Below are 26324 nucleotides of genomic sequence, written 5' to 3'. Positions count from 1 at the left end.
GTCACTTTCTCCTCTGCTCGCCCCACTTCCCCTGGCGTGCTCGCTCGCTCTGCCCCTTGCCCACTAATGGCAGCCCCACTGGGTACCCTCGAGACCTCTGCGAGGCTCGGCGGTGCCAGGGCCAAGGGCTGCCGCTGACACTCTTGGAGCTGAGTGCCTGGCCTGGCCTGTGCGGGGAGCCATGAGCTGTGTCATGACCTCCAGAGGCCTCCTTACAACCTCACAAATCATTTTGCAACATGTTGGCCGTGGCAGCCAGACCAGACTGCTTAGCTGGCTGGGTTGGCAGGAGGTCCCCAGAAGCTCACTGCAGCTTTGAGGAGGAGGTAAGAGAAGTAAGGGGAACAGCCCGAGGCCTGGGCAGAGCTGGCCGGTGCCAGGGAAGGAGCAGCGGCTTCAGGGACCGAACAGGGAAGGCTGGAGTAAGTCCCAAGAGCTTTGGCGACTTCCTGAAGTTTGGGATGGGTTAGACAGGGACCTGGCCCTAGCAAGGACTGCTGTGGACGTCCTCTTAAGAATATATAGTGTGGGGCTTCCCTGGTGGTGCAGTGGTTGAGAGTCCGCCTGCCGATGTAGGGGATGCGGGTTCATGCCCCGGTCCGGGAAGATCCCACATGCCGCGGAGTGGCTGGGCCCGTGAGCCATGGCCGCTGAGCCTGCGCGTCCGGAGCCTGTGCTCCACAACGGGAGAGGCCACAACAGTGAGAGGCCCGCGTACCGCAAAAAAAAAAAAAAAAAAAAAAGAATATATAGTGTGGCCCACCTGGAAAAGGGATCAGGTCCCATAGGTGTAGGTGAGCTGGAAGCTGGTCCAGAAACTGTGCCTGCTGCCTGGAGGGCTGAGTGAGCCGAGGGGAAGAGGGTGGACGTGTGGAGGCCCATCCAGGTGCATCTCCTCATTCTGCAAAGCATGCCAGGGTCTCCTCGAAAGGGGCAGCCCCTGATAGCAGTCAGGGCGGTGGCTAGTTTTAATGAATTTAGAGCTGGTTTGGAGCCAGGGATTGGGTGTAGCCCAAAGGGTGGATACTTGCACAACAGGACCGGAGGTGGTGGCCCATGATGGCCGAATACCTTTGGAGAGCGTAGGGCAGTCTGTGACTTTTATTCAGAGGACTCATTGCCTGGAACAGTCGGGACGTGGCTGGATCTGGGGCTTGGGGCCACAGGAGAGGCAGACCCTGCCCACTGCCATCCTGCTTGTGCCTGTCAGGACAGCTTAGATGAGCAACGGGGCCAGGGAGTCGTTATTTGGGGAGATGGTGTGGAATATAGAAACAGGGCGTTGGGTTGAGGTCTGAGTCCCTTCATGATTCAGAACAGTTACAGAGTTCTCAGAGCCTCGGTTTCCGCACCTGTAAGATGGGAATAATAAAATACACCTTTAAGTCTCATGGGTTCATTAGCACGTGTGGTTTGACTATTGGTGAGTGACCCTGAGTGACAAGCTGCCCTTGTTATTGTGCTGAGGCTGGACTCAGAATTGCCTGCCGCTGTTTGTAGGCTGGGTGGGCGGGTGTCCCTCCGCCAGTGAGTGAGCCAGGCAGGTTGCCCAGCACCCACATCTCGACATAGTTCTTTTCTCCCATCAAGAGTCTGGAAAGATCTGTGACTTGTTTGGTAATACAAAACTATCTTGTGGGAAAAATGATATGCTTAGGAGCTTTGGGGTTGTGTGAAGGTTGGGACACCACTCTTGTACTGCAGTGCTTATGTCCTGGAATTTTCATTGAGAATCCAGGGAGAGGAGGGGATAAGGTATTACATAAATAGAAGAGATTATCATCACTACCAGGGTTGATAATGAAGTGTTGACATGGTTTCCATAATTGAGAGAGCCCACTGCTGTACCTGGGAGTCTGGTGTCCATCTCCGCCTGTGCCTGGGATTCATTGCCCATTTATATTTCACCGTCTGCCACCTCTGACCTGCTTGCCCTGCTTGAGATGGGAAGTCCTGGAACCCTGAGAAGGCAGTGATCTGCTCAGGGTCCTGCAGCAGCCAGCAGGGTTAGGGTGACAACTGTCTTGGCATCTGGTCACTTGTATAGCCTGGATCACAGATCATCCAGAGAAGAGATCTCCCCCTCCCAGGCCCTGTGTTTTAGGGTACAGCTGACTTTGTTTGCAAAACCAGTTGTCTGGAAAGACGTGTTTTCTGCAAAGCTGCAAAACCCTGGGTGAGAAATCATCCAGGCACACAGCCGTCGCCTGAGGCCTCTCCTGTTCCTACGCCCTTACAGCTCTGGGAGCTGCTTCCTTTTCCCGGGGAAGTTTTTCTCTTTCAGTGGCATGTACTTCGGGAGATCTGACTGGTGTCTGCTCTTCAGGGGTGTCTGACTGGCCTCATCTCCATGGAAGGGATGCTTAGGGCAGCCTCCGTTTGGGAGGCCTGTTTGGGAGTCACGCCAGCGCAGCCAGGGCTGACAAAGGATATTTGAAGTTGATCAGGGTGCCAGGCTGGGGTGCAGGTGCTTGTCTGGGCAGGCAGCATCCCCAGAGTCGGCGCAGCTCCTCTCCGGCCACGTCATCTGGTGCTAATGGTGGAGGTGTGAGCGCTCCAAGGAGAAGGGGTGCTCAGGTTTCTTGGAGTCAACCTGGGAGCGGGGTCTTGGCCCTTAGACCTGAAAATAAACATCCCGGCTCTGTGACTATCACCAGCATTGTCCTGAAGGCCATCGCCAGCATCTGGGTCTTCTTTAGTCCCATCTCTGAAACCGGCATGACCTCACCTGCGTTCTCCTTGTTACCCAAGGAGGTTGTAAGAGAACCTGAAGACTTAGCTGGATGAGGACACCACCCACCCAGGCTTCCACTGAGCACATGTTTCCTTGTGCTGGGCATTTTCTGAACATTTTACATCCATGTTTTCTCATGTAAGTCTTCACAATAGCCCTTGGTAGGGGATCATCCCCATTTTAGAGGTGGGGAAACTGAGGCTGACAGGTTAAATCTGTGTTCACCTGCTGAGGGAGGGTGGTGGGGGGGGGCTTTGAGGCCAGGTCCCTCTGTCCCGAGAGCTGGAGTTTTTCCTCAGAGCTACACTGAGTCTTGGATGTGCTTGGTGTAACCAAGGGTAATGTTCTGGGCCTGTGTTTTTGTCAGTGTTGTTCCAAGCACTTTCATATATATTTGGACCCCAACTTCCATAAAATGTTACCCTTTTTATAGTGAGATTGAAGCTGAGCTAAGGGGGGATTTCCCCAAAAGCCTTGACCATAGGTGTCAGAGCTGGGACCAGAGCCTAGATCTTTCAGCCTTGGACACTTAGTGAGCGCCTGCTGTGTACCGTGTCTCGGTGATACCCACCGACTGTTTGCAGGCTGACATGATGCTCTTCTGCTCCTTCTTTAAATCAGGCTGAGTGTCAGGGCGGGGACGGGATGCACAGCCATGAAGCAAAAGGGTATCAGGGGTGGAGGAAGACTTTTATTCTACCCCAGGTCCTCGCCTGGGGCCAGGGTGCTGATGACTCTTTCCCACTTGCTGCTGGTCCCGTCGCTGAAACCCCCAGGTGCTCTTCTTTCTGAAGAATTTATATCTTGCGGTTTTGTGGTTAAGAGAAAATGACGCTACCCATGAAAAGCCCTCACGGAGGTCCCTGGTGCTGGGCCGGCAGGCCCTGCTACGGCTTGTCTGGGAAAGTAGCCCCTGGGTGTTTCTGCGACTGCAACCAACTTTCTAAAAAGTGAGAGCAGCTTTATTTTTGCTCAGGTGGGAGCTGCTCCATGCCGGGCACCTCCTTAAGCAGAACCCAGATCTGCAGGTGTTGTTTCTTCTTTACGATCTCTAGTACACCGGTCCCGTGTCGGGGTCGCAGTGCACCCCGACTCATCCCCTTTCCTGGTCCCCGCACAGGTGGCCAGGCTTATGGGTTGTCAACTGCGTGCAGTGAGGAATCCCTTTAAATTCTGCATGGTCCTACCTATGGGCCCCCTCTGGGCTGCCTAGTGGGGATCCCTAACAGCCTTTAAAAAAGAAACGGCTCGCTCCGCTTTGGGGGAACTCCCCCTGGATTTTGAGACTCTCGAGCTCCTGAGCCATCACTTGCCTGATTTGGCATTTGTTTTCCACTGGCATTTTAATAAACATGTGTGCCTGTCGGGGCTCCAGAACGTATTGTGTGTTCATTTGTCCATTCATTCAGCTAAGGTTTTACAGTAGCAGACCACACGCCAGGTGCTGTGCTAGCCCCTGGGGATCTAGTGGTGATCAGGTGATCAAGAACACAGACCAGACCCCTGGCTTCAGGGAGTTTCCTGTCTAAAGAAGGAAGCAGACAAGTAAGATATTAGAACCGCGCTGAGTGATCTGATGGAGGAGAAGGGCTGGGGCTGTGAGGAACAGGGCTGAAGGGCTTGGTGAAGTCTTCCTGGAGGAATGGATATCTAAGCTGAGTTGTGGAGGCTGAGAGGTCGTTGGGATGAGCCTTCCTGGTAGAGTGCCAAGGGCTGCGGGCCTTGAGGCTGAAAAGGGCGGGACACGTTGGCGGGGCTGAATGCGATAAAGCCCCCAGATACTGGCTCGTTGTCAAGGCCAGGTTGGCTGATCTCGATGTTGACCTGTGATGGCCAAAGTCTTAGCAGAATGGATGGGTTATTAATTTGCTCCTAGGGGTGCAGCCCTTGAAACACTCGGGCTGGTGACGGTCCGCCCTCTTTGCTGCTGCTATTAGCGCCAGCAGCCTGAGCTCTTTGGTTCACGCAGAAAAGAATGGTTTTGACTTTGCACAGTTAATTGACTTATTTATTGCCTTGTCTTTGGTCAGCAATCTGGCACTGTCGTTTGAGAGCAGTTTGGAGTGGAAGGAAGCCCTGGCTGTGAGAAACCTTTCAATGTGGGGATAAGGCCCCTGTGTTTTCTTCCCTCCTTCCTTCCTCGGGCATATTTGAGCACATGTTACGTGCCAGATGCAGTAATAGGCGTGTGGGGACAGTCAAATGAGGTGGGCACGGTCCCTGCCCTGATGTAAAATAATGGGGGACTAACCTAGTCTTTGGGGGTGGTTTCCATACTGTAATTCAATCCTCCCAACCAACTGCAAGCTGGTATCATCCTTGCTGTTGTACAGATGACAGAACCAAGACTCAGAGATGTTAATGCACTTCCCCGAGGTCACACAGCTGTTAAATGGCAGAAGCTAGATTTGAACCCAGATTCTGTTCAACTCTGAAGCCTGTGCTATGTCCACTGCCCTGGGAGCTCACATCTATTGGGGGAGACCTAGTCAGAAGCTCGAACATGAACTCCTCTGTGATAGGCGCTACCAGAGAGGTGTAGACAGTGCACCCGGAAGGGGAGATGAGGGATTCTGATTAGCCCGGGAGGTCTTGCCCAGGCCAAGGACATTGTGGCTGGAGGAGGGAAGGATTTCCTGCCAAAACAGTTTGAGCAGAGGCCTGGGAGTAGGGAAGTACAGAAGGTATTTGTGGAATCCCTGTAGCACCCAGGTTAGGTGGAGAGGAGATGAGCCTGGAAAAGAAAGTTGAAGCCCTGAACTTGGAATTGGCCTCTGGTCACAATTGGGAGAGATGGGTCAGAGTGGGACACGAGTGCCTCTACTTAGCCCCGTAGAATGAAAGCAGCACTTGTGTCCTCACATTCGTTAGCTTTATGCTCTAAAGATGCTCCCAGGGGCCTAGGTTCCATAATAGGACAGCACATAGTACACTTCTTGTGTGGCAACCCGGAGTTGCCCGCCCCAGCAGAGAGCGTTCCATTAGCAATGTCTGCTCTGGGTACCTGAAGGGCATGTGCTGCAGGAATGCCATTGGGTTTGCCTTTGTCTAGGTTTCACTAAACATCAAAACTGTACAATGAGTGGAATTATTTTTGTTCTGACTCAGTGTTTCCTCTCTAGCAATTGTCCCCACTTGCCGCTGAGCTCTCTAGATAGCAGGACTTAGCAGAGCTCAGGGCTGCAGGAGAGGGCCCGTGCCTCTGAGTCTAGCAGATTGTGAGCCTGGGACCAGATACATTTCTGGGGGAAACTTCGGAAAGACTGATGTAGAAGCAATGGTGTTGTTGTCATTATGGGTCTCATTTCACACCTCATATCCCTCTAGCCATAAGTGTTCTTTAACTGGGGTCTGTGGATAGAATTCAGGGGGTCCATGAATTTGGAGGGGAAAAGAATTGTACCTTCTTTTTTTTTCATTAACCTCATCTGAAATTTAGTATGTTGTTCAATTTGGATGGAGGCAACAAGGCACAGCCATGTGAGCAAATATGTGCGGCTCAGTCACCAGTAGAAATCACAGCTGTTTTCATATCACATGACAGTTGTGGGGCTATCTGAAAAAGCAGTTTGTACTTGTCACAACTTCAAAGGTATGAGACCCGTTGCTAGATATTGTTTGATGCTTTAATAAAGAAGCTTATAGTACTCTATAACAATTTTAAGTAATACTTGGATAAGTATATTTAAATATAATTGATTTCATTTGTAAACCTAATGTTCTGTTTTATGGATTTAAAAGCATTGTTCTTAGAAAGGGATCAGGGACCTCCCCAGACTGCCAAAGGGGTCCATGGTCCAAAAATGGTCAAGAGCTCCTGTTTGGAAATTGGGAGGCTTTCTAAGTATTTGAAATTTTAAATTATTAAATGTCAGTAATTATTTTTTAGCATTGCAACTGTGCTAACAAAAAGAATCCTTACTCTTTAGAGAAAATATACCGAGGTATTTACAGATGAAAGAAGAAGGAATGAATGAACAAGGGCAAAAACCCTGAAGGGGGCAGCAGGTCTTGGGAAGTGGCTCCAGTGGCGGGGTTCCTTTGTCCAAGACTTTGAAGGTGGTGCCTGCCTTTGGGGGAAGCCCTCAACGGATGCCTGGGTCGCTGGGTGTCAGCCGAGCCTGGTCCTCTTTGTGTTGTGCGCTCATTTCCATGTTTTCAAGTCCACTCCACCTTCTCAATCAGCCCCCGCTGCGCCCGCGCTGCAGGTCTTGCCCCTCTGCATCCGTCAGAACCCGGTTGGTCGGGGCCCAGCGTTTGTCAAAGAGAATACTTGTCTGACTTTAATTTACCCTTAGTTTTTTGAAGTTTTAGCCTTTTGAGAGTCTTTTGAAAGCTGTGGACACGCTTCCCTGGAAAGTGCACAGATTCACATGTCTGAAATTTGCATACATTTCAGGGATGGGTCTTGGTGGACCCAAGTCAGGGACCTTTGCCAGCCACGCCACAGCCCACAGGCCTGGCCAGCACTCACGGTGTGTGTGCTATGTGCCAGGCACACACTGAGCGCTTCATTTCTTCTCTGCCCCCCAGAGAGGGAGGTTCTATTATTACCCCCATTTTCTGGAGAAGGAAACTGAGACTTTCCTGGGGGCGGGGTGTTAAGTAGCGTGTCCAAGGTCACAGGGCTAGGGTGTGTCTGAGCCTTCGGATCCCAGCCCAATCTGATTCTAGGCTGGAAGCAGCCTAAGTGGAAGGCCACTCATCTTCCTCAAACCCCCCTGTCTTCCGCATCGTCAATCACTGATGCGCCCCTCCTCCCCTTCCCCCAAGCAGGAAGCCCTTCTTCCATTTAACCTGGTTCTGTCTTCTGCCCAGTCTTGACAGTTACTCTCCGAAGAGCGTGGTCCTGAGGGGGAGGCCGTGCCAGCCAGCCTTGGGTGGGGTAACGGGTGATGGGTGGTTCTCTAGGATTTCCTGCTTCACCCCGTTTGAATGGCAGCAGAGGGGGCACCTGGCAGGCCCCTGTCCTTATCACACGGCCCGTGTTTGCCAGAGCTCCCCGTATCATGCTCGGGGCTGCCATGTACACGTGCCCGGAATGAACCCACTTTTCTTTCCTGGACTTCCCACAGGCAAAGCTGGTCCGGTACATCTGCAAGCAGCGGCAGTGCAAGCTGAGCGTGGCTCCCAGCGAGAGGACCCCGGAGCTCGACAGCTACCCTCGCTTCAGCGACTGGCTGTACACCTTTAACGTGAGGCCGGAGGTGGTACAGGTACGTGGGCCGGGCTGTGGGGATTGGGGTCTGGGGGTGGGGCATGGGGGGGTAGTCAAGCAAAGGGACCACGCACAAACCCGAGGACCAGCTCCACTGTGGCTAGTGCTCTATACTCAGGAAAGGAATGTGGGGGGATGGCAGCAACAGGAGGGACTCAGGGTACATGTGGCTCTAGTATGTGTCCTGGGTGCCATCGCTTTATGAGCCAGACAGCCTGACCACACCACTCATAGGTTCGCCGTGAGGACAGCAGCCGACGTTTCTGGAAACGTCGGCTGTGCAACAGACACTGTGTTAAACACTGTGCAGAGAATCTCACTTCAGTCTCACAAAACCCTGTGAAGGAGTTACTGTCATTACTGCCATTTTATACTTGAGAAAATTAAAGCACAGAAGGGTCAAATAACTTGTTTAAAAGCATACAGCCAGTAAATGATAGCTTTGGAATTTGGAAGCAAGGGTCTGAGTTTAGTTTTCTCCTGTAACTGCAGTAATATATTATTTTCTTTCCTTTGTTCTCTCTTGCCATCCATCCAACCTACCCACCCACCTACCCACTAACTAATCAACCAGTTTGCATGGAGAGGGTCAGGGGTCCAGGACAGCTCTCACGGGGCATCAATAAATCAATGCTTGGCAGGTGTGATTCACCCAGCCAGGTCTTTTAAATCCTTTATTTCTCTTCTAAAATCAAAAAGATGGACTCTTGCTGTTGTTTTAAAAGTAATATGAGTTCATTTTATACTTTATTCATTTACACTTTGGAAAACAGAAAAGGGAGGGGAAAAATCACATACATATTCCCACTACTCAGAGAAAAATCTGTGATCATTAAGATTCTGATTTTTCCTTCTAGTCTTTTTTTCTTTTTGCCCTAATAGTTAAGTCTTTAAAAAATCTCTAGTGGGTTAGACCTGTGCTGTCTAGTAAGGTAGCTAATATTGTGACTTGGAATGTGGCAAGTCCACACTGAGATGTGTTATGATTTCAAAGATATAAATTCAAAGATGTGCTGAATCAAGACTTGATACAGAAAAAAGGAAAAGAAATATTAACAACTTTAAGATTTTAATCTGGTGAGATGACACTTTTGGATATATTAAGCTAAATAAAATGTGATTCAAATTAACTTCATAGATATTTACTTTTTAAAATGTGGCTGCTCAAAAATTAAAATTTAAGTGTGTGGCTTGCATTATTTTTCTCTAGGGCAACACTGGTTTAAACCATCCTGAATAAGCAATTTTATATTTTGCGCTTATCATTTGACCTGCTAAGCAGCCTGTTTTCCCCGTATCTTCGCACTTGGTAACCCCCAGCCGTTTTTTAAGTGGATGCATGATGTTGAAGTGTATGTGCTGTGGTTTACTAGGCAGGGGTTAATTCCAGTTGTTGACTATTATATATAACATGGTGGTTAATATTATTTAGGAAGCTATTTGTGTATTTAAGAATTTTCCCTAGGAGAGATTCCAGCACAGGAGGTGACGTGAGCATTAAAGGTTTGGGGAAGGGGGTAGAAGAAGATGGGAATGAATTGGGGGGACCACAGGGCTGCTCTCAGCACCTTACATGCTCCCGGCCCTGGCCCCGGCCCCAGTGGCCCTCATATTTGTGGCATATGCCAGCTTTTAAGAAACTGGCAGAGGGACTTCCCTGGTGGTGCAGTGGTTAAGAATCCGCCTGCCAATGCAGGAGACACGGGTTCAAGCCCTGATCTGGGAAGATCCCACATGCCGCAGAGCAACTAAGCCCGTGTGCCACAACTACTGAGCCTGTGCTCTAGAGCCCGCGAGCCACAACTACTGAGCCCACGTGCCACAACTGCTGAAGCCTGTGCACCTAGAGCCTGTGCTCCGCAACAAGAGAAGCCACTGCAGTGAGGAGCCCACGCACCGCAAGGAAGGGTAGCCCCTGCTCGCCGCAACTAGAGAAAGCCCACTCGTGGCAACGAAGACCAGCGCAGCCAAAAATAAATAAATTAATTAATTAAAAAAAAAAAAGAAAGAAACTGGCAGAAAAGAGTTGTTCCATGTGAAGGTTGAGGGAAACTGTTTTGTGAGCTGGAGGTATCTTGGGCGTTATTAACAGTTCCGCGTACGTGTAACACATAATATGTATAATGTATACGTATAATAACACATAATACGTATAATGAACTTCATCTCTCTACATCTCTCCATCTGTCTCCCCACTCACCCATCCCCACCTGCCTAACAGTTTTCTGCCATACAGGAAGGATATCCAAACATATGATGGTTAATCCATGGTGACAGATTTAAAATCATGGGCTTGGAGACTAGGAAGAACTGAATGGTCCCTCCAGCTCCCCAGGCCAACCCCTAAAATTTCTCTAGGGGCTCCCCACCCCTCCTTAAAATCTCAGGATGAAGCCGTTTCCCCTCACACTCATGTCTGTAGCTTAAGTTGGAGATACTGGAGCTCCACGAGGGCAGTGACTTGCCCAGCATCTCATCAATGTTATCCCTACTTGGCCGTGAGAGTTCAGAGTGGCCGAGGGGCTCTTTGAGGGTCCCAGAGCTAGTAACAGGGACAGACTTGAGGTTCAGACCTGGGCCTGCTGGACTCCAAACTGTGCCTTCTAACTTCCTGTCTCGGGCCTGAGACATCGCTGGCAGATGGCTTTGCTCCTCAAGGGGTTTCCCTCAGATCTCCAGAGATGCGAAGTGCAGGAGACCCAGCCCCACCCATGTCAGTCTTTGAGACAGGAGCCAGCTGTGCCCAGGGCAGAAGCCAGTACCACGAAGGCCGGCTACAGAGGCTTGTTTGGCCTCTGGGGAGCACTCTGGTGGCAGCCGGTACAGGGGTCTCCCAGCCGGGCGCAGAGGTGAAGCAGATCCCGAGTCAGGTGATGTTTGAATCACAAAGTCATGCGTGATAGTCAGAGCTGGGTGGTAAATGAGGGACGAGCTCCTTTGTGCTCAGTGGTCAGACAGGCAGGAGAGCCCAAGAGCCAGGTGTATTTGGGAGCCAGGATGCTACCTGGCGTGGAGCAGTGGGGCAGAGTCTGAGCAGAGAGCTGTGTGGGGACGGCGGGCTCAGGGTGAGACAGCACGAGTGTCTCCAGTTGCTCAGTGACTCTTGCCCCAAGACGTACTGCAGACCCGCCCACCTCCCTCCATGTCTCCCTTCCCCCGCCACCATGGTCCAGGCCCCCATCCTCTCTCACCCAAACTCCTGCAGCAGCTCTGGAACTGTCTCCCTGCTTTATCATTCACCTGCTTCATTGCATTTTCCACACAGCAGCCAGAGTGCCCGCGAAGAAACGTAAATTGGATCACATCACTTTCCATTGCTTCCCACTTCTTTCCGAATAAACACCAGATGCCTCACACACTTTGACCTCTGCCCGCCTCTCTCTGGCCTCATCTCGCTCACTCTCCCCTTCGCTCCCTCCGGTTTGACCTTTGCGCCCACTCTTCCGCTCTCTGGAGTGCTCTTTCCTAGGCTGATTCTGTGGGCATCATTCTAGTGTCAGGTCTATTGTCACTTCCTCCAGGCAGTCTTCCCTGATGACGTGACCTAAAGGTCACTCCTATCTTTCATTTTCTACCAATGCACCTTGGCTGATTTTCTCAAGGGCACCAGTCCCTTTCTGGAGTTTACGTAACTTATTTGTTGCTCGTGGTCTGTCTCCTCTCTCCCGCTGGAGTACAAGCTCCGGGAGACAGGGACCTGCCTGCTCTGGTTGTTGGTCACAGAATCCCCTTTGAGTATTGGGCCTGATGCGATGACTGTTTGAGAAGAGGGAGGAAGGGTGGATCTCATCATGACATGGCGGATGTCCCCTGAGTCAAGGGTTTGGTCCTGAGTGGGTGGTGACACAGGTTATTCCAGGGTCTGGCTTTCCAAGCCTGTAAGATAGGCCACCGTTGGGACTATAGCCCCAAAGATCCATCTTCCCAGTCATGCCCGGCTGCCCATGAGTCAGCCTCTGGAAAGACCCCTGGGAGAGTTGGTGCTCCCAGGGGAGGGGCCTTCTCCAGGAAGGCCGGAGCCCCAGGGAGCCCTTCTGACATAACGGACCACCTTTCATTTATTAAGGGGTTGTGCTTCCAAATGCCTGACCAGTCTCTTGCTGGGAGGCCTCTGTGTCTGATTATGAGTCTGGACCATGACTAAGGGGCTCCTGGGACCCCTGAGGGTCTCATTTTGCCTCAAAGCTGACATATAGAGAGCACACCTGGCGTGTAGTCCAAGTGCTGTGTATGCACTGAGTCCTCGCTCTCTGCCACGTCTCTCTCCTGCCTCTTAGAAATGCCTGGGTTCTTGGCCTGGCTCTGGGAACCTGACCAAACCCTTAACCTCCCTAAGCCTCAGTCTCCTTCTCTGTAAAATGGGGGAGTAACCCATGTGCCATGTGTTCACTGAGGCAGTTGTGAGGGTCGAGCACTTCGAGGCACTGTGGTGTTTGCTGGGGTGGAAGAGGGAAAATTAAGGCGGTTTCCTCACCTCATCCTCAGCTGCCATTATTCCTGAGTGAGAGTCAGACCCAACAGAGGCTGTCGGAGGCTTGTACACCAGGCAGCTGTAAATAGCCATCAGGGGAGTGGATGGAAACAGGGGCTGGCTGGGGGGCGCTTTTCTGAATCAAGAGGCAGTGGGAGTTGGCTGAGGGCTTAAGACAGAAGGCAGCACATGGGACCAACTGGAGGCAGGCCCAGTGTCCGCCTCCCACGTGCTGCTGGTCCCAAGGGCCACACATGGTCATCCTTACCAGCATTGGCCTCCTCACCGCCATCGTCACCCTCACCGGTGGGCTGGAGGAAATGAGGCCAGAGTGGCTGGGGAACAGGAGGAGGGCAGGCTAGGCTGCCTGGGTTTTAAGAACCACAAGGAAACACTGGCCGGGTGTCACTCCATCTTCCCCCAGACTCCCCAGACCCTTCTTCTCAAGATTAGTCTTTTTCTTCCCCCCCAGATCTCATGTCAGTTCGGGCCAGAGTGTCCTGAATGTTGGAAAGAAGGCTGTTTCCTTTAGAAATCCCAGCCCCTTCTGACCCGGGAGGAGCTGCCCTCACTCGCTGTGTTCCTTAGAGATTCTCCTTGCCATGGGGGGGGCGGGGGCAGAGTTAGAGTAGCTCCGCACCTGGCTTCAAGGCCAGCCCTGGGGCGTTGGCCTGTCTTGTTCTGTTTCTTAACCCCGGCGGTTGTGTGGACTCTGTTTTTGTTTTTGTGTTTTTGCGGTACGCGGGCCTCTCACTGCTGTAGCCTCTCCCGTTGCGGAGCACAGGCTCCGGACGCGCAGGCTCAGCGGCCATGGCTCACGGGCCCAGCTGCTCCGCGGCATGTGGGATCTTCCCGGACCGGGGCACGAACCCGTCTAGGGGACGTGGAAGTGGCCTCAGGGCGGTGTGGCACTTCTGGGTTTCTGGTGTGGACGAAGGGACTCTGCACTCTTCCTCCTTTTGCCACCGGGGACACATCTCAGCCCTCTGTGGCTTCAGAGCCTGCTGCAGGCACTCTGACCTGTGTGCCCACTGACTCCTCTTCTCCCTCCTCTGTGGGTGCTGGCGACGGGCAGCTCTGGAGATGCCTTCCTGTATTCACCCACCCGTCAGTCCTTTGTCCAGAGTGACACTGTGCAATAGGACTTTCTGTGATGCTAGAAACATTCTCTTCTGCCCTTTGCAGGGTGGTAGCCACGGGCCACATGTGGCCCGGCGGGGGACACTTGAAATGTATGTAGTGCGACGGAGAAAGTGAAATTAACGTCTGTTTCCATCATACTGAATTTTAATTTAAATAGCCACTTGGCGGCTGCTGTGATGGGGCAGCACAGGTCTGGAGCCCGTGCCGGTGGGGCCGTGTGCTGAGAGCCGGGATGCTAAACACGCTCTCCCCGGTGCCAGGAGCTCTCAGGCTTGGGGGAGATGCATGATCAACAGCTGGCACCGAGTGCCCGGATGGAAGCCAGCCTGGGGTCCGGAAGCAAGCGGGCACACTCACCGTGGGTGCTGGCCGGGGGCTAGCCTGGCGGGAAGGGGAAGGACACGCTAGACGGAGGGAGGGAACAGTAACTGCAAAGACCCCGGGGTCTGGGTCTCAGACAGCTGGTGCCGTCCTCACAGGAAGTGCTTGCAGAGGGCTGGTCCGGGAGGAGATCGGTGAGGAAACAGGGTTGGTTCGTGGATCTCTCCATGAGTGGAGCGTAGGGGTTGGGGTTTTATCTGGGAGATCATGGAAGAGTGTGTGCATGAGAGAGGAAGACAGAAAACATTAGGATTGTTTGAAGGAAAGTAGAACTCCTCCTAGTGAGAAGGCTGGGCTCATCAGGGCTGGCAGGGTGGGGGGGCAGGGGTGGAAGGTGAGCCAGTGCCCCTGGCTGGTGAGGAGTGGGGAGCAGGTCTGGAGGGTTGGGGGGCCTTCGGGACGAGGGAGTGAGCAGGAGACTGAGTTAGAGGCAGGGCGCCTTCCCCGGGCATCTAGAGTCACACGCTGTGACTGTTTCCGCCCCCTTCCCCATCTATAGGTTAAAAACGAAAAGTCACAGCTTCATGTTCTGGCTGCAGCTGGGGAAATGATTTCAGAGCCTGCTGGCTTGGAGCCATTTTTGTTTCTTCAGCAATTTCCCTGTTGGTAGTTGTTAAAGGAAGTGGCAAGCGTTGGCTGGGATCAGTGCTAGCCGGGAGCGTGGATGATGCGGAGGCTGGATTCCATGGGCCACAGGCTCCCCGAATAAGGTCTCGCTGGTGGCGTGGTTTTTTTTTTTTTTTGCGGAACGTGGGCCTCTCACTGCTGTGGCCTCTCCCGTTGCGGAGCACAGGCTCCGGACGCGCAGGCTCAGCGGCCATGGCTCACGGGCCCAGCCGCTCCGCGGCATGTGGGATCTTCCCGGACCGGGGCACGAACCCGCGTCCCCTGCATCGGCAGGCGGACTCTCAACCACTGCGCCACCAGGGAAGCCCTGGTGGCATGTTTTGAACTGAAGATGCAGGCGGGTCCGGTAAGGGGTTTTTGTGGTGGCCCCGACTAGGCAGGTTTCTCTTTCCCCTTTCCTCTGTCCGTGCATTCCCATGTGTAAAGTCAGGCCTTCTCCTGGGGATGGGCAAGAAAGCTGCCTGACCTCTGCCACCATATTGGTTTCCCATTAGCTGGGAGTGGCTCTAGCTCTGTGGGCCCCGGGATGTAGCGGGAGACTGTGTAAGATTAGACCAGAAGAGTGAACAGGTATTTGGCTCCCGGGTTCAGCTTTAATAGACGTGAATCCTGCCACCCTCGCTCCTAGCATCTCCTCACATCCCTCTTCCCATCCCCACCCTCTCCCTTTGGGAGCCAGAGGCCCCGCCATCCTGACAGCCTTGCTCTTTGGCATCTGGGAGCCTCCTCGGAATGCAGCACACACCCTCACCCAGCAACGTGCAGGGATCCAGGCCAACAATCAGCCCCACCGGCCTGGGGCTGCCGCCATGCTGAGGAATTGAGATCTTGGGCGCTGACCTCAGTACCAGCCCAGAGCGGCTGGGAGGTGGAGGCCTGTGTGGTGGACTGGCATGTGGGCATCACCCAGCCAGTCGGAGGAAGACCTAAAGTTGGGATATGGGAGGAAGAGGGCAAACCACAAGGCAGCATTTTATAGATACCATCCTCTTTAATCCTGATACCTTGGGTGGGGGGTGGGGGCCGCGGGAGAAACACTATGATCCCCACTTTATAGCTGAGCAAACCAAGGCTCAGAGATGTTGAGCGACATGTTAGTGTCACACAGCGAGCCAACAGGCAGGTCAGGATTCAAACTCAAGTTCTTGTGACTCCAGATCCAGGCTTCCTTCCCCTGACAGATTTTGTCTTCTGACGTCTTACCCAGAATAGCTCAGCCTGGGGCTATTGTATGTAGCTGTGTAATTGAATTGAGCTTTATTTCTTTCAGTCTTCCTCCCTCTCCCCTCCCCCCCCCCTCAATCTCTTTCTTTCTTTTCTTTTCTCCTGCCTTTCTCCCCTCCCCCATTTTTCCTTTCTCTTCCTCCCTCCCTCTATCCTTCCTCCTTTCCTCAGTCCCCTCCTTCTTTCTTTCCTTTCCATCCATTTATTCTACATCCAATGATCACTTACCTTGTGCCAGGTACCCAGATTAATTACCACAGGGGATTCATTGATGAGTGCAGTCTGCCCTGGAGGGCTTACAGGGTGGTGGGATGTACACAGCTCCAAATAACCACGGGGCAAAGCAGACTGACGGGTCCCCAGGGAAGACAGGATGAAACATGGGGGTGACGCAGAGCTGAGGGCGTGCTCACGTTTTCTCCTATTTGTCCAATCATGCGTTCGCCCAGTGAACGTGCACTTACCTCCTGTTGTGTGCCAGGTGAGTTCCTGTCCTCACAGGACTTGCAGACGTCACTCTTTCCCATTGATGAAGTGATTTATTTTTCTGATCATGAACCAAAGTGCCCTCTTTTAAGCTCTGAGTGAGGAGGTGCGCCTGATTCCTAGAAATCTGAAAAATCATGAGATGACTGCTCTGCTTAGCCCGTACTGGTTGGCATTTTTGAATGGTGAGCCCATCTCCTCAATCCTTTAGGTTTCTGGGCTGCCAAGCCCAGCGAAAACTGACGAGACCGAAAGTCCCATGTGGGCAGGGACCTGGCTGTCTTGTTCACTGCTCTATCGCCAGTGCCTGGCGTGTAATAGGTGTTCTTGTTGAATGACTGAATCTAAATAAGATTATCCAAAGAGTTTTGGTCTCTTTGGTCTCTTAGGTCTCTCTCATCTGAGCTAGTGAAGGTTGAATTGCAAGGGTCTCTGGGGAGGACTTTAGGGGCTGCCGATGGCCTGCTGTGGCCTAGGGCTCCTGAGCTGCCTCTGGTTTCCACTGGCAACGGGTTGGACTTGAGCAAGACTGTGTGCCTGTAGCCTCCTCTGGGGCCACTGGCTCCTGGGCTGTCAGCTGTCCACCTTCTCCAGGGACTGCCTCAAAGGCAAAATTGCTCTAGAACAGATCTGCCCAGCTAGATATTGGGAAATTCTTGTGTCAACACCACACTGTTTTAATTACCTTAAAGCAAAAAGTCTCTTCTCTCATTATTCTTTTTTTTTTTTTTTAAATCAGCATATAAATTTCAGTGGTCCTTGCTTCCAGCTATATGTCTTTGGGCAGGCAGCAAGATTAGAAAGAAAGATCGCTTAAGAGCGTGACCTCTGGAATTAGACAGCCCAGACCCTGCTGTTGGGAGGCGGACATAAGCTTAACTCTGCCACTTGCCAGTGGTGTGACCTTGAATAAGTCCCTTACCTCTCTGAGCCTGTTAACTCATCTGTCAGCTGCTCTAGCTAGAAACTGAGGAGTCATTTCTGATTCCTTCTGTTTCCTCCACCTCGACATTCAATTGACTAGCAAATCCCACCAGCTCTATTTCCAAATATATATCCCCAATCCATCTATGTTTCTTTTTCACCGCTGCCACCTCCCTAGTCCTAGCTACTGCATGGACTTGTGCAGTAGCACCTACATCCCTCTTTGTATCACTCTTGCCCTTCCCTCTGTTTCATTGTTCATGAGCCAAGAGTGATTCTTCTTAAAACCCCAGTCCAACCACCTCACTTTCCTGAGTACAGTCCTTCGCTGGTGTCTTGTTGCGCTCAGCATACAATCCAGACTCCTCACCATTACCTTCAAGGCTCTGGAATATCCGGTATCTGCCTCCTTCTATTGGGCCTCCTGCCCCTCCTCACTCTTCCCCTCATGTTAGGACAGGTCAGGTTGTTTCCTGTCATAGCCCAGGGCCTTTGTGTGTTCTGTTTCCTCTGCCTGGAAATTTCTATACTCTCATGGCTAGCACCTTCTCGTCCTCTGACAGGAGCTTAACAGTCAGCTCTTCAGAGAAACCGTCCTGTCTAAAATTAGATGCCCCGCCCCGCCGCCACCCAGCCATACCCACCACTTTGTCTCAGTATGCTGTTTCCTTTTAGCACTTATTCACAAATCTCAATTACGTATTTTAGTTACTTTTGAATTTGCTTTTTATTGTTTCCTAATAGGATATAAGCTCCCTAAGGAAAGAGACTATATTTTTTGTTCACTGCTGTACCCCTTGTACTGAGTAAGGTGCCTGGCCCACCCTTGCTATTCAGTAGCTATCTATTGATTGGATGGATGGATGGATGGATGGATGGATGGGTGGATAAATAGGTGGAGGATGACATGGTACCAGGGCACTTAGTAAGCACTTACTAAGTAAAAGCTATTATGTTCTCCTACTTCTAGTTAGAACTCTTCTGTAGCAAGTTCCAATATAAACCGGCTTAAAGAAAACAGGCTTTTATCAGCTTAGGTAATAAAAGTCCAGGGAAGTCTGGATGCAGGGGCTCAGATGATGCTATTAGAGCTCACTTCTTGGACAGGCCCACTCCACATGGCAGTCATGAAGGCCACAAGCAGCTAAGCTTCACTTTCTTTCAGCACAGTAGTGGTGTTTCCTATTGAGAGCTTCTTACCCTAGAACTGTAGCTGAAAAATCCCAGGGAAGGCTCTGATTGGCTTAGCTTTGGTCATGTGCTCATGTCAGAACCAGTCACAGAGCTAACAAGACAGAGAACTCCAGTTGGCCCAAACTAGGTCATAGGTTCAGCCCTTTGGCAGAAAGGTGGCGAGCCTGAAGGGTCAGGGCCACCTACACTTGGGAATTGGGTCTTGGAGGAAAGAGAGCCCCACTGACAGAAGAAGAATGCACAGACACACACTCTCACTCCCTTAGATAACAATAACTGTTGCTACTGTAGCTCCCCATCCCTCACCCTCACCAGGGGCTCTCCATGGGGATGGGTCACCTGGCTTTCCCCTGGGGGGGACCTTGCGGTGACCGTTGTGCCCGCCTTTCCCAACAGTGAGCAGAACTCCTCTGTCTGTGTAGGAGGCAAGGGGCCTCAGGCTCAGAGGTGGTTCGTCAAAGGCCCAGACCCTGGCAGGGGTTCTGCAGAGATCATGTTTCTGGGATATAATAGGTGAGTCTATTCTTCAGTTTTTGTTTTTAATAACACTTCTCATTTTCTTCACTAAGATAGTAATAAATATTTATTTTAGAAAGTATAGAAAAGCAAAGAAAATAGGTCATCTGTAGTCCTGCACAGAGGTAATGATTGCTTCTTGGCTTTTCAGGGTGTTTTTTTTTTTTTCTTAATATCCAGTAACTTATGTGTATGTTCCTTTTCAAAATGTGAAAAGCGTAGAAATTAAAGAAAACAATACTGCTGTTTATTGATGGCTTACCTCATAATCTTACTACTAAGAGGAAATGATGGAAACATTGTGGTGCATTTCCTTCCAGTTGGCCTTTGTTGGTTGATTTTTCTTTTCTTTTTCTTCTTTATAAATGTCATTTATTCGTGGATTTACGCTGTGACTCTTTAGTGAGTGTTCCCAATGTGCCTGGGACTGAGCTGTGAGCTTTACATGGGGCATCTCATTCAGTCCTCCTGATAACCTTCTGGGGAGATGTCTTACTCCAGTCCATTATGGCTGCTGTAACAGAAATACCGTAGAATGGGCTAGGTAGCTTAAAAACAACAGAAATTTATTTCTCACCGTTCTGGCAACTGAGAAAGAAGTCCAAGGTCAGGGTGCCAGCAGATTCAGTGTCTGGTGAAGATCCACGTCCTGGTTCATAGATGACCGTCTATCTGCTGTCTCTTCACATGGCGGAAGGGACCGGGCAGCCCTCTGGTGTCTCTCTTATAATCAGGGCACTGATCCCATCCTAAGGGCTCCACACTCATGACATCCCAAAGGCCCCACTAATATCATCACATTAGGATTAGGTTTCAATGTACAAATTTTGGGGAGAACACAAGTGTTTAGTCTGTAGCAGGAGGCAAAGCTTTTATCCCCAGTATAGGATAGAGATAGAGAAACTGACAGTGTCACTTACCCGAGGTCACCTAGATGGTAAGTGGGGGAGCCAGGATTCATACCCAGGAAGTCTGGCTCCAAAGTTGGGGTCACAACACACACACTTTAAATTCTCATGGATGAGACCATGTTGTATATTCCTTCTGTGACGCCTGAGCATCTTTTTAAAAATTTCACCGAAAGTAACATTTTCTAAAGCTAATTACAAGTGTTCATTGTAGGAAAATTTGAAAATATAAAATAGCTCAAAAAAGAAAATAACCCCCCCAACAACCCCACCAGCCACTGCTAGCCAGCCATATCACTTTGTACATTTCTTTTTTCCAACTACACATAGTCAAGGTCACTGTTTTTGGTGTACAGTTCTATGAGTTTTTGTTTTTTAAGTATATATATTTTAATTAATTAATTTGTGGCTGCTCTCATTTTATCGTTGCTGCGCACAGGCGTTCTCTAGTCACGGAGAGCGGGGGCTACTCTTTGTTGCGGCGCGCGGGCCTCTCATTGCGGTGGCTTCTCTTGTTGCAGAGCACGGGCTCTAGGCACGTGGGCTCAGTAGTTGTGGCTCGCGGGCTTCAGCAGTTGTGGCTCGCGGGCTCAGTAGTTGTGGCTCGCGGGCTCTAGAGCGCAGGCTCAGTAGTTGTGGCACACGGGCTTAGTTGCTCCACGTCATGTGGGATCTTCCCGGACCAGGGCCCGAACCCGTGTCCCCTGCGTTGGCAGACAGGTTCCCAACCACTGTGCAGCCAGTGAAGTCCCTTCTATGTGTTTTGATAGCTGGTAGTTTGTACGGCTCTTCCTTTGGGTGTCTAAACCAACCAGCCCCAAATCTGTGAGAGCAGCAGGGGCATTGGAAGCAATTGGAGTTCATGCGGGGGTGGCATTTCCCCAGATGATTCACCGGGAGGAGGGAGACGATCGTGCCCCTCGTTGACTCAGGCCAGACCCTTTGGAGGGGGGCAGTGCGGCAGGGAACACCTCTCTGTCTGCAGCCTGGTACCCCAGATACCCTGGGTGCCCGGCCCCCTGCAGCGAGACCCGCTGGAGCCTCTGTGTCTTACGCCCAGCACCTGCTCCGGGAGGTATGTGCTGACTCCCCAGCTCCCCAGCACAGACTATTTTTGGCTGCAGTGACTGTTCACTACAGTCATGAAAACAGAAACTCCTCTCCCTACCTCCTTCCCTGGGACACCACACCAGGGACCGGGGCAGCCAGGGACCCTGGGCTCAGGCCCCTTGTCATGCATTGCCTGTGGAGCTGGGTGATGGCCAAGGCTACAAGGAGCACAGGGACCCCACCACCCGTGGTGCTGCGCGAAGTACAAAGCCTGGACCAGCGCGGGCTGGAGGGTTGCGAGGTAGGCACTGGGGGCTGGGATCAGGTGGCCTTTGCGTGACAGCCTGGAAGGAGTGTGTTTGGCTGGGCTCCGGGTCCTTGCTTTGCTGTCTATAGAACACATCTGGAGAAATCAGCATATTGGGGTAGCACATGCCTTCCACTTCATTATTTCATTCCCTTTCTTTTTGGCCGTTAGGTGGCTGGTGGGGACCCGTCGGAATCTTACTGAAATAGATCTTCCCCTTCTAGTGAATGGTTTGGGGCCCGTTCGTGCTTTTGGTTTGAACAGGGCACACACTTGTTGTGAGCCTACTTCTTCTGCCAGGAGCTTAAGAAACCAGCGTTGTATGGGCAGGCCCAGCCCTGTCTCAGTGCTTCTGGTCAACCAGATAAGGGGGGCCAAGCCCTATAGAGGCTGTGAGTGCTAGCTTTGGAGGTACCTGGACCAGGGTCCAATCTAGGCTCCGTCACTCACTTGCTGTGTCTTAGGTGAGTAACCTAATCTCTCTGAATCTCACTTCCCTTAGCAATTAAGCAGTTGTGCCCAGGCCACTTCACAAATGGCTATAGTACCAGGAGTTGTTAATTTATGATTAGATTGGTTGTGAAAAGAGGAAGCATGTCAGGAAGCTGAGTGAGAATCGATGTGCCACAGCCCCGGGCGGGTCTTAGCACTCAGCTCAGAACCTGGGTGTTTGGGTGTAGCTGGTGATGTGCGATTTGCTGCTTCTTTACAAAAAGAAGAAAGATGTGTCACTGAAGTGGGCATGGGTGGGGGTGGGCAGGAACATGGAGCTGAGGATTTCTGCCCACCCACCACCTTTTGAGTCACCAAGACATTAGGGACTTGCCAGGCTCCAGGTGAGGCCATGAGTCCAGAACCCCACTGCTTCCAGATTCCAGAGGGCTCTGGACCCATGAGGTGAACACATGGCATGGTGTCCCTTAGGCCAGCACCTTTGGCAAAGATCCTCAGGGCAGACCTCAGGGAAGTCTTCCTTTTGGCTCACCTCTTAGAGCAGCTCAGAAAACCTCTAAAGGAATGACACCTTTACATCTGGGTAAGGAATGCCCACCGTGGAAAATGGTGAGCTCTCCCAGGGGTCGGTACGTCCTGGTGTTGGTCCCCGGTGTTGGTCAAGGTCACCAGGGCCTTGGTCCTGGTGCTGTTGTTCTGGGTGACCCAGGCAGGTCCCCTCCCCTCTCTGGGCCTCGGTTTCCTCCTTTGTAGAATGAGTGTTGGACTAGAATGTCTCTAAGGGTCCTTTGAATTCTGCCATTGACCTTGGCAGAGAAAGGATTTTGCTCCTTTCTTCACCAGCCTCATGAATACCCATTGGTCCCCTTCATGCCCTCAGCCCCTGGTGGCTCTGGCGATGGCCTCCTTGGCTTGAGTCCTGGCTCCGTTGCTGCTATGGGGCAGGAGTTGTTTACAGGGTTTCTGGAAAACTACAGAGAGGGGCTGCCTCCCTCCAGGGTCTCCCGAGAGATCTCAGTCTCCCGCTTGGCCATTGTGGGACAGCTTTGAAACAATGGGCCCCTGTCCTCAGCCAAGTAGCCTCTGCCTCTCAGGTCTCCAGCTCTGGGCTCATGTCCCGCAGCCTGGCTCACCCCCCTCCCTGCCCTGGACAGACAGACTGATAAACAGCCCCAAAGGACAGACAGTGCGCTGAACACTGGGACGTGCCCCTCTGGTTGAGGGGTCTGTGATTTGTCTCCTGGCCCTGCGGGAGGGCCCACCAGACCAGCGCTGGGGCCAGGCGTGTGCCAGGGCCCCGAGTGAAGTCGCCGCGCCCTGAGGCCCGTTTGCCGGTCCGGGTGCCCTGCCGTGGGGCTGGGCGGGGGGCCTGGCTGGCTGCACTCAGAGCCCTCATGCTGCAGATGTCGAGGAGACAGAGTAGACTTTCTGGGAATCCTCATTTGACTGCTATGTTTGTCCAGGGGAGAACTGGAAGTGGGAGAGAGCGACAAAGCCGGCCGCAGACATGGTCATACCTGAGAGCCCCTGTTTATTTCTGTCGGTGCCTTTACCCCCAGGAGAGCTGGGGAGGTGCGTTTCAAACCAGGCCCTGCTCCCTGCACCCTCTGTGGAGGATCACTGGGCATATCCCAGTTCTCCAGGGCTGTCATCCTGGGCAGTTCCTCACAGTTCTCCCGCTTCCCGTCTCAAAAGTGTCCCTGTTGGGATGGTCCATTGCACGCTCACCAGCCCCCTCCGGAGGCCCTCCTCTTCACCCAGCTGCCGGCCCACTGCCACCCTGCTCGTCCATCTGCTGTATCAACAAGGGACGCCACGAGGGCCTGTAGGTCTGGGGAAGCTGCTGCCCTGGAGCAGGGCTGACGTGGTGACAGGCCCCTGACCCCCCCAGCTTCCCCAGCTCTGGCCCCTCCACACTGCCCTCTCGTACAGGGAGGGACTCCCCACCTGCCTGTTTCCTAGAAGCCAAGTGTCACCCAAGGGCTAGTGTAGCTCTCTGGCTGCCGTCAAACCCTCCCCCTTCCTACCTGGACCCCAGTCTTCCGTTTGAGTGTTCTCTTGTTTGTTTGTTTTAGAGTATTCCATTTTGGGTTTGAGTTTTACTGTGGAGTCTAGTGGAGAGTCTAGTGGGTTCTTTCCCACAGAGAGCAAGCATCCTGGGGGTAGAGAACCCCCTGCTACAGAAGCCCACCCATCTCCTCTGTCCATTTTGGGAGTAGCGTGTATTGGGGGAAGCACACAGCCCCAAACCTAGGGGGCGGTGTCTGGTATGTATATGTTTCTCTAATCCTGGTCATCTGGCCATTTTCAAACAGCATCCAGGAGGAGCAGTTTTGGAAATGTGTGTTGATGACACATAGAAAGGTGACAAAATGTAGGCTGCCTAGATGGCAGATGTGGGCCTGCCTTGCCTCTCTGTTGTGTTCCCCTTCTGCTGATTGTGTGCTGGGATTGGATGGGGAGAAGACACGTCAGCACAGGGAGAGGCAGGCAGGAAGGAGCAGTGAGAGCCAGGGCCACCAGGGGATGGAGCCCAACATAGTTAACGTGTGTTTGTTGAGTGGCTGAATGACCCACGAGGTCAGGGGTTGCTAAATTACAGCCTATGGGCCAAATCCAGCCCACCACTGGTTTTTACACAGCCTTTCGAACTAAAAAATGGTTTTCACATTTTCAACTGGTAGGAAAAATAAAACAAAGCAAAACAAGGCTCTTTCGTGACATGTGAAAATGATACGAAATTCAAGGTTCTGCGTGCACACTTAAGGTTTTATTGGCACATAGCCACGACCATTTGTTTCCATATTGTCTGTGGTGGTTTTGGTGCCCTGATGGCAGAATTGAGTAGTTGTGACAGAGACCATATGGCCTGCAAAGCTGAAAATACTCACTCTCTGGCCTTGTTCAGAAAAAGTGTGCCAATTCCTGCACTAGGTAGCTCGGGATTTATGGGAGGAAGAATGGGACCTGGGAGGCAGCCACAAGACAGGCTTTCCCGGAGGGTGGGCTCAGCCCCCTGAGGTGATGGTGGTGGCTGTGGTGAGAGCAGATGCCGCCAGAAGCTGGAGACCTGGTCCCAGGCAGAGTTAGAGAGCACCCACCTCCTCCAGAGGACAGGAGGGGGGCTGAGGGGGCCTGGCAGGCCCCCTGAGGGGATTGAAAAGGAATGTAGAGAGAAGACCCACTGGGAGGCCTCCTGCAGCTGCTTTTAACCCCGCAGCTGGAGCGCACCCCCCAGCTGGGCATAGGAATAGGGCACAGCGTGGAGTCTGGAAAGCCAGATGTGACCTGTGATGCCAGGTAGACTCTGGCCTGGGAAAAAGATCTCACTTTATAGAGCAAAGAAGTGGGCATCAGTACAGGCAGAGCCAGCTGGCTGTGAAGAGGCAGAGGTGGCCCGTGCCTCAGCCTCATCTATCAGGCTGTGTGGCCTTGAGCAAGTTACCCACCGTCTCTGAGCCTTATCATCCATCTCAGGCTGTTATGAGGACTGCATGTGCTGACCTCTATAGTTCATCTAACAGAGTGCCTGGCACCCAGGAGATGAGTAATAAATGCTCATCACTCACCCTTTCTTGATCCCTTTCTCCTGCATCCCTCCACCTCCACACCACTTTCTAAGGCTTTTAAGCCCAGACATACTAATGCGTAGGCCAGAGACAGCCACTCCCTGAAGGGTCCACCAGGCTTCCCGCTCTGTGAGCCCCTATCCTGCCTAGGAGGGAGGGAGGCAGCAGTGTACAGGAGAGCATATCTCCTGGGACATCTATGAGCTTGAGCTAGGCTAGGGTTGGGTTGAAGGAGTGTGGGCTCATGAGAGGACAGATCTGCCTTCTCAGACCCTTTCTGCCCTGGGCTACTTTAGCCAGACTTAAAGCCCTGCAGCCTTTGTGCCTGCATGGTCCTTACCCCCAGAAATTTTGATTTGATTGGTCTGAGGCGGGGCCTGGGCATCAGGATCTTTTTTTTTTTTTTTTGCGGTACGCGGGCCTCTCACTGCTGTGGCCTCTCCCGTTGCAGAGCACAGGCTCCGGACGCGCAGGCTCAGCGGCCATGGCTCATGGGCCTAGCTGCTCCGCAGCATGTGGGATCTTCCCAGACCGGGTCACGAATCCGTGTCCCCTGCATCGGCAGGCGACACTCAACCACTGCGCCACCAGGGAAGCCCCAGGATCATTTTTTAAAGCCTCCCAGGTAATTCCAGGGTGCCACCAGGGTCAAGAGCTACTGATCTGATCTATCCAAACCCACTCATTTTATAAATGATGAAACTGAAGCCCAGTGAAGGGGCAGGAACTGGCCCAAGGTCAAGAGGGTTCCAAGGACCAAGTCTGATCCTTCTTTTGCTGTACTGGTCAGCTAGCTGGGAGGTGGTAGAGAGAAGCCCTCCCAGAAGGGGCTGACTTCTCCCAGGAGGGGCTTTTTCTCATTTTCTAGGGCTGGGATAGTGACTAGGTCCAAAACTGGTCCACAGACAAAGCCAGTATCCCCAAGCTGTCCGCTGATCTCCATGGAAACCCCAGGAGGCGCCTGACCCAGGCCCCTACTGCCTTAGCCCCTCCTGTGCCTCCCAGAATATCCAACTATTATTATCCAAGTTTCACCCCCTCTCCTTCAGCGCCAGCAGTGGTGAGAAGGCAGGAAGGAACCTCCGTCAGGTTCTCCCTTGCCAGCTGGAGGCATGGGGG

General features: G+C 52.3%; 1 protein-coding gene across 1 annotated transcript in view; it reads left to right on the top strand.

Moving 5' to 3' along the window:
- KSR1 (kinase suppressor of ras 1) overlaps positions 1–26324 on the top strand; it is a 148435-nt gene that overhangs the window by 76409 nt on the left and 45702 nt on the right. Inside the window, 1 exon segment of the mRNA XM_032617582.1 lies at positions 7810–7950. Within this exon segment, the coding sequence (XP_032473473.1) occupies positions 7810–7950 (141 nt within the window).

The sequence above is a fragment of the Phocoena sinus genome, chromosome 20, assembly GCF_008692025.1.
Source record: "Phocoena sinus isolate mPhoSin1 chromosome 20, mPhoSin1.pri, whole genome shotgun sequence".
NCBI classification, from domain to species: Eukaryota; Metazoa; Chordata; class Mammalia; order Artiodactyla; family Phocoenidae; genus Phocoena; species Phocoena sinus.
The sequence above is the reverse complement of the archived record's forward strand: the minus strand, read 5'-3'. Positions and strand labels throughout refer to the sequence as shown.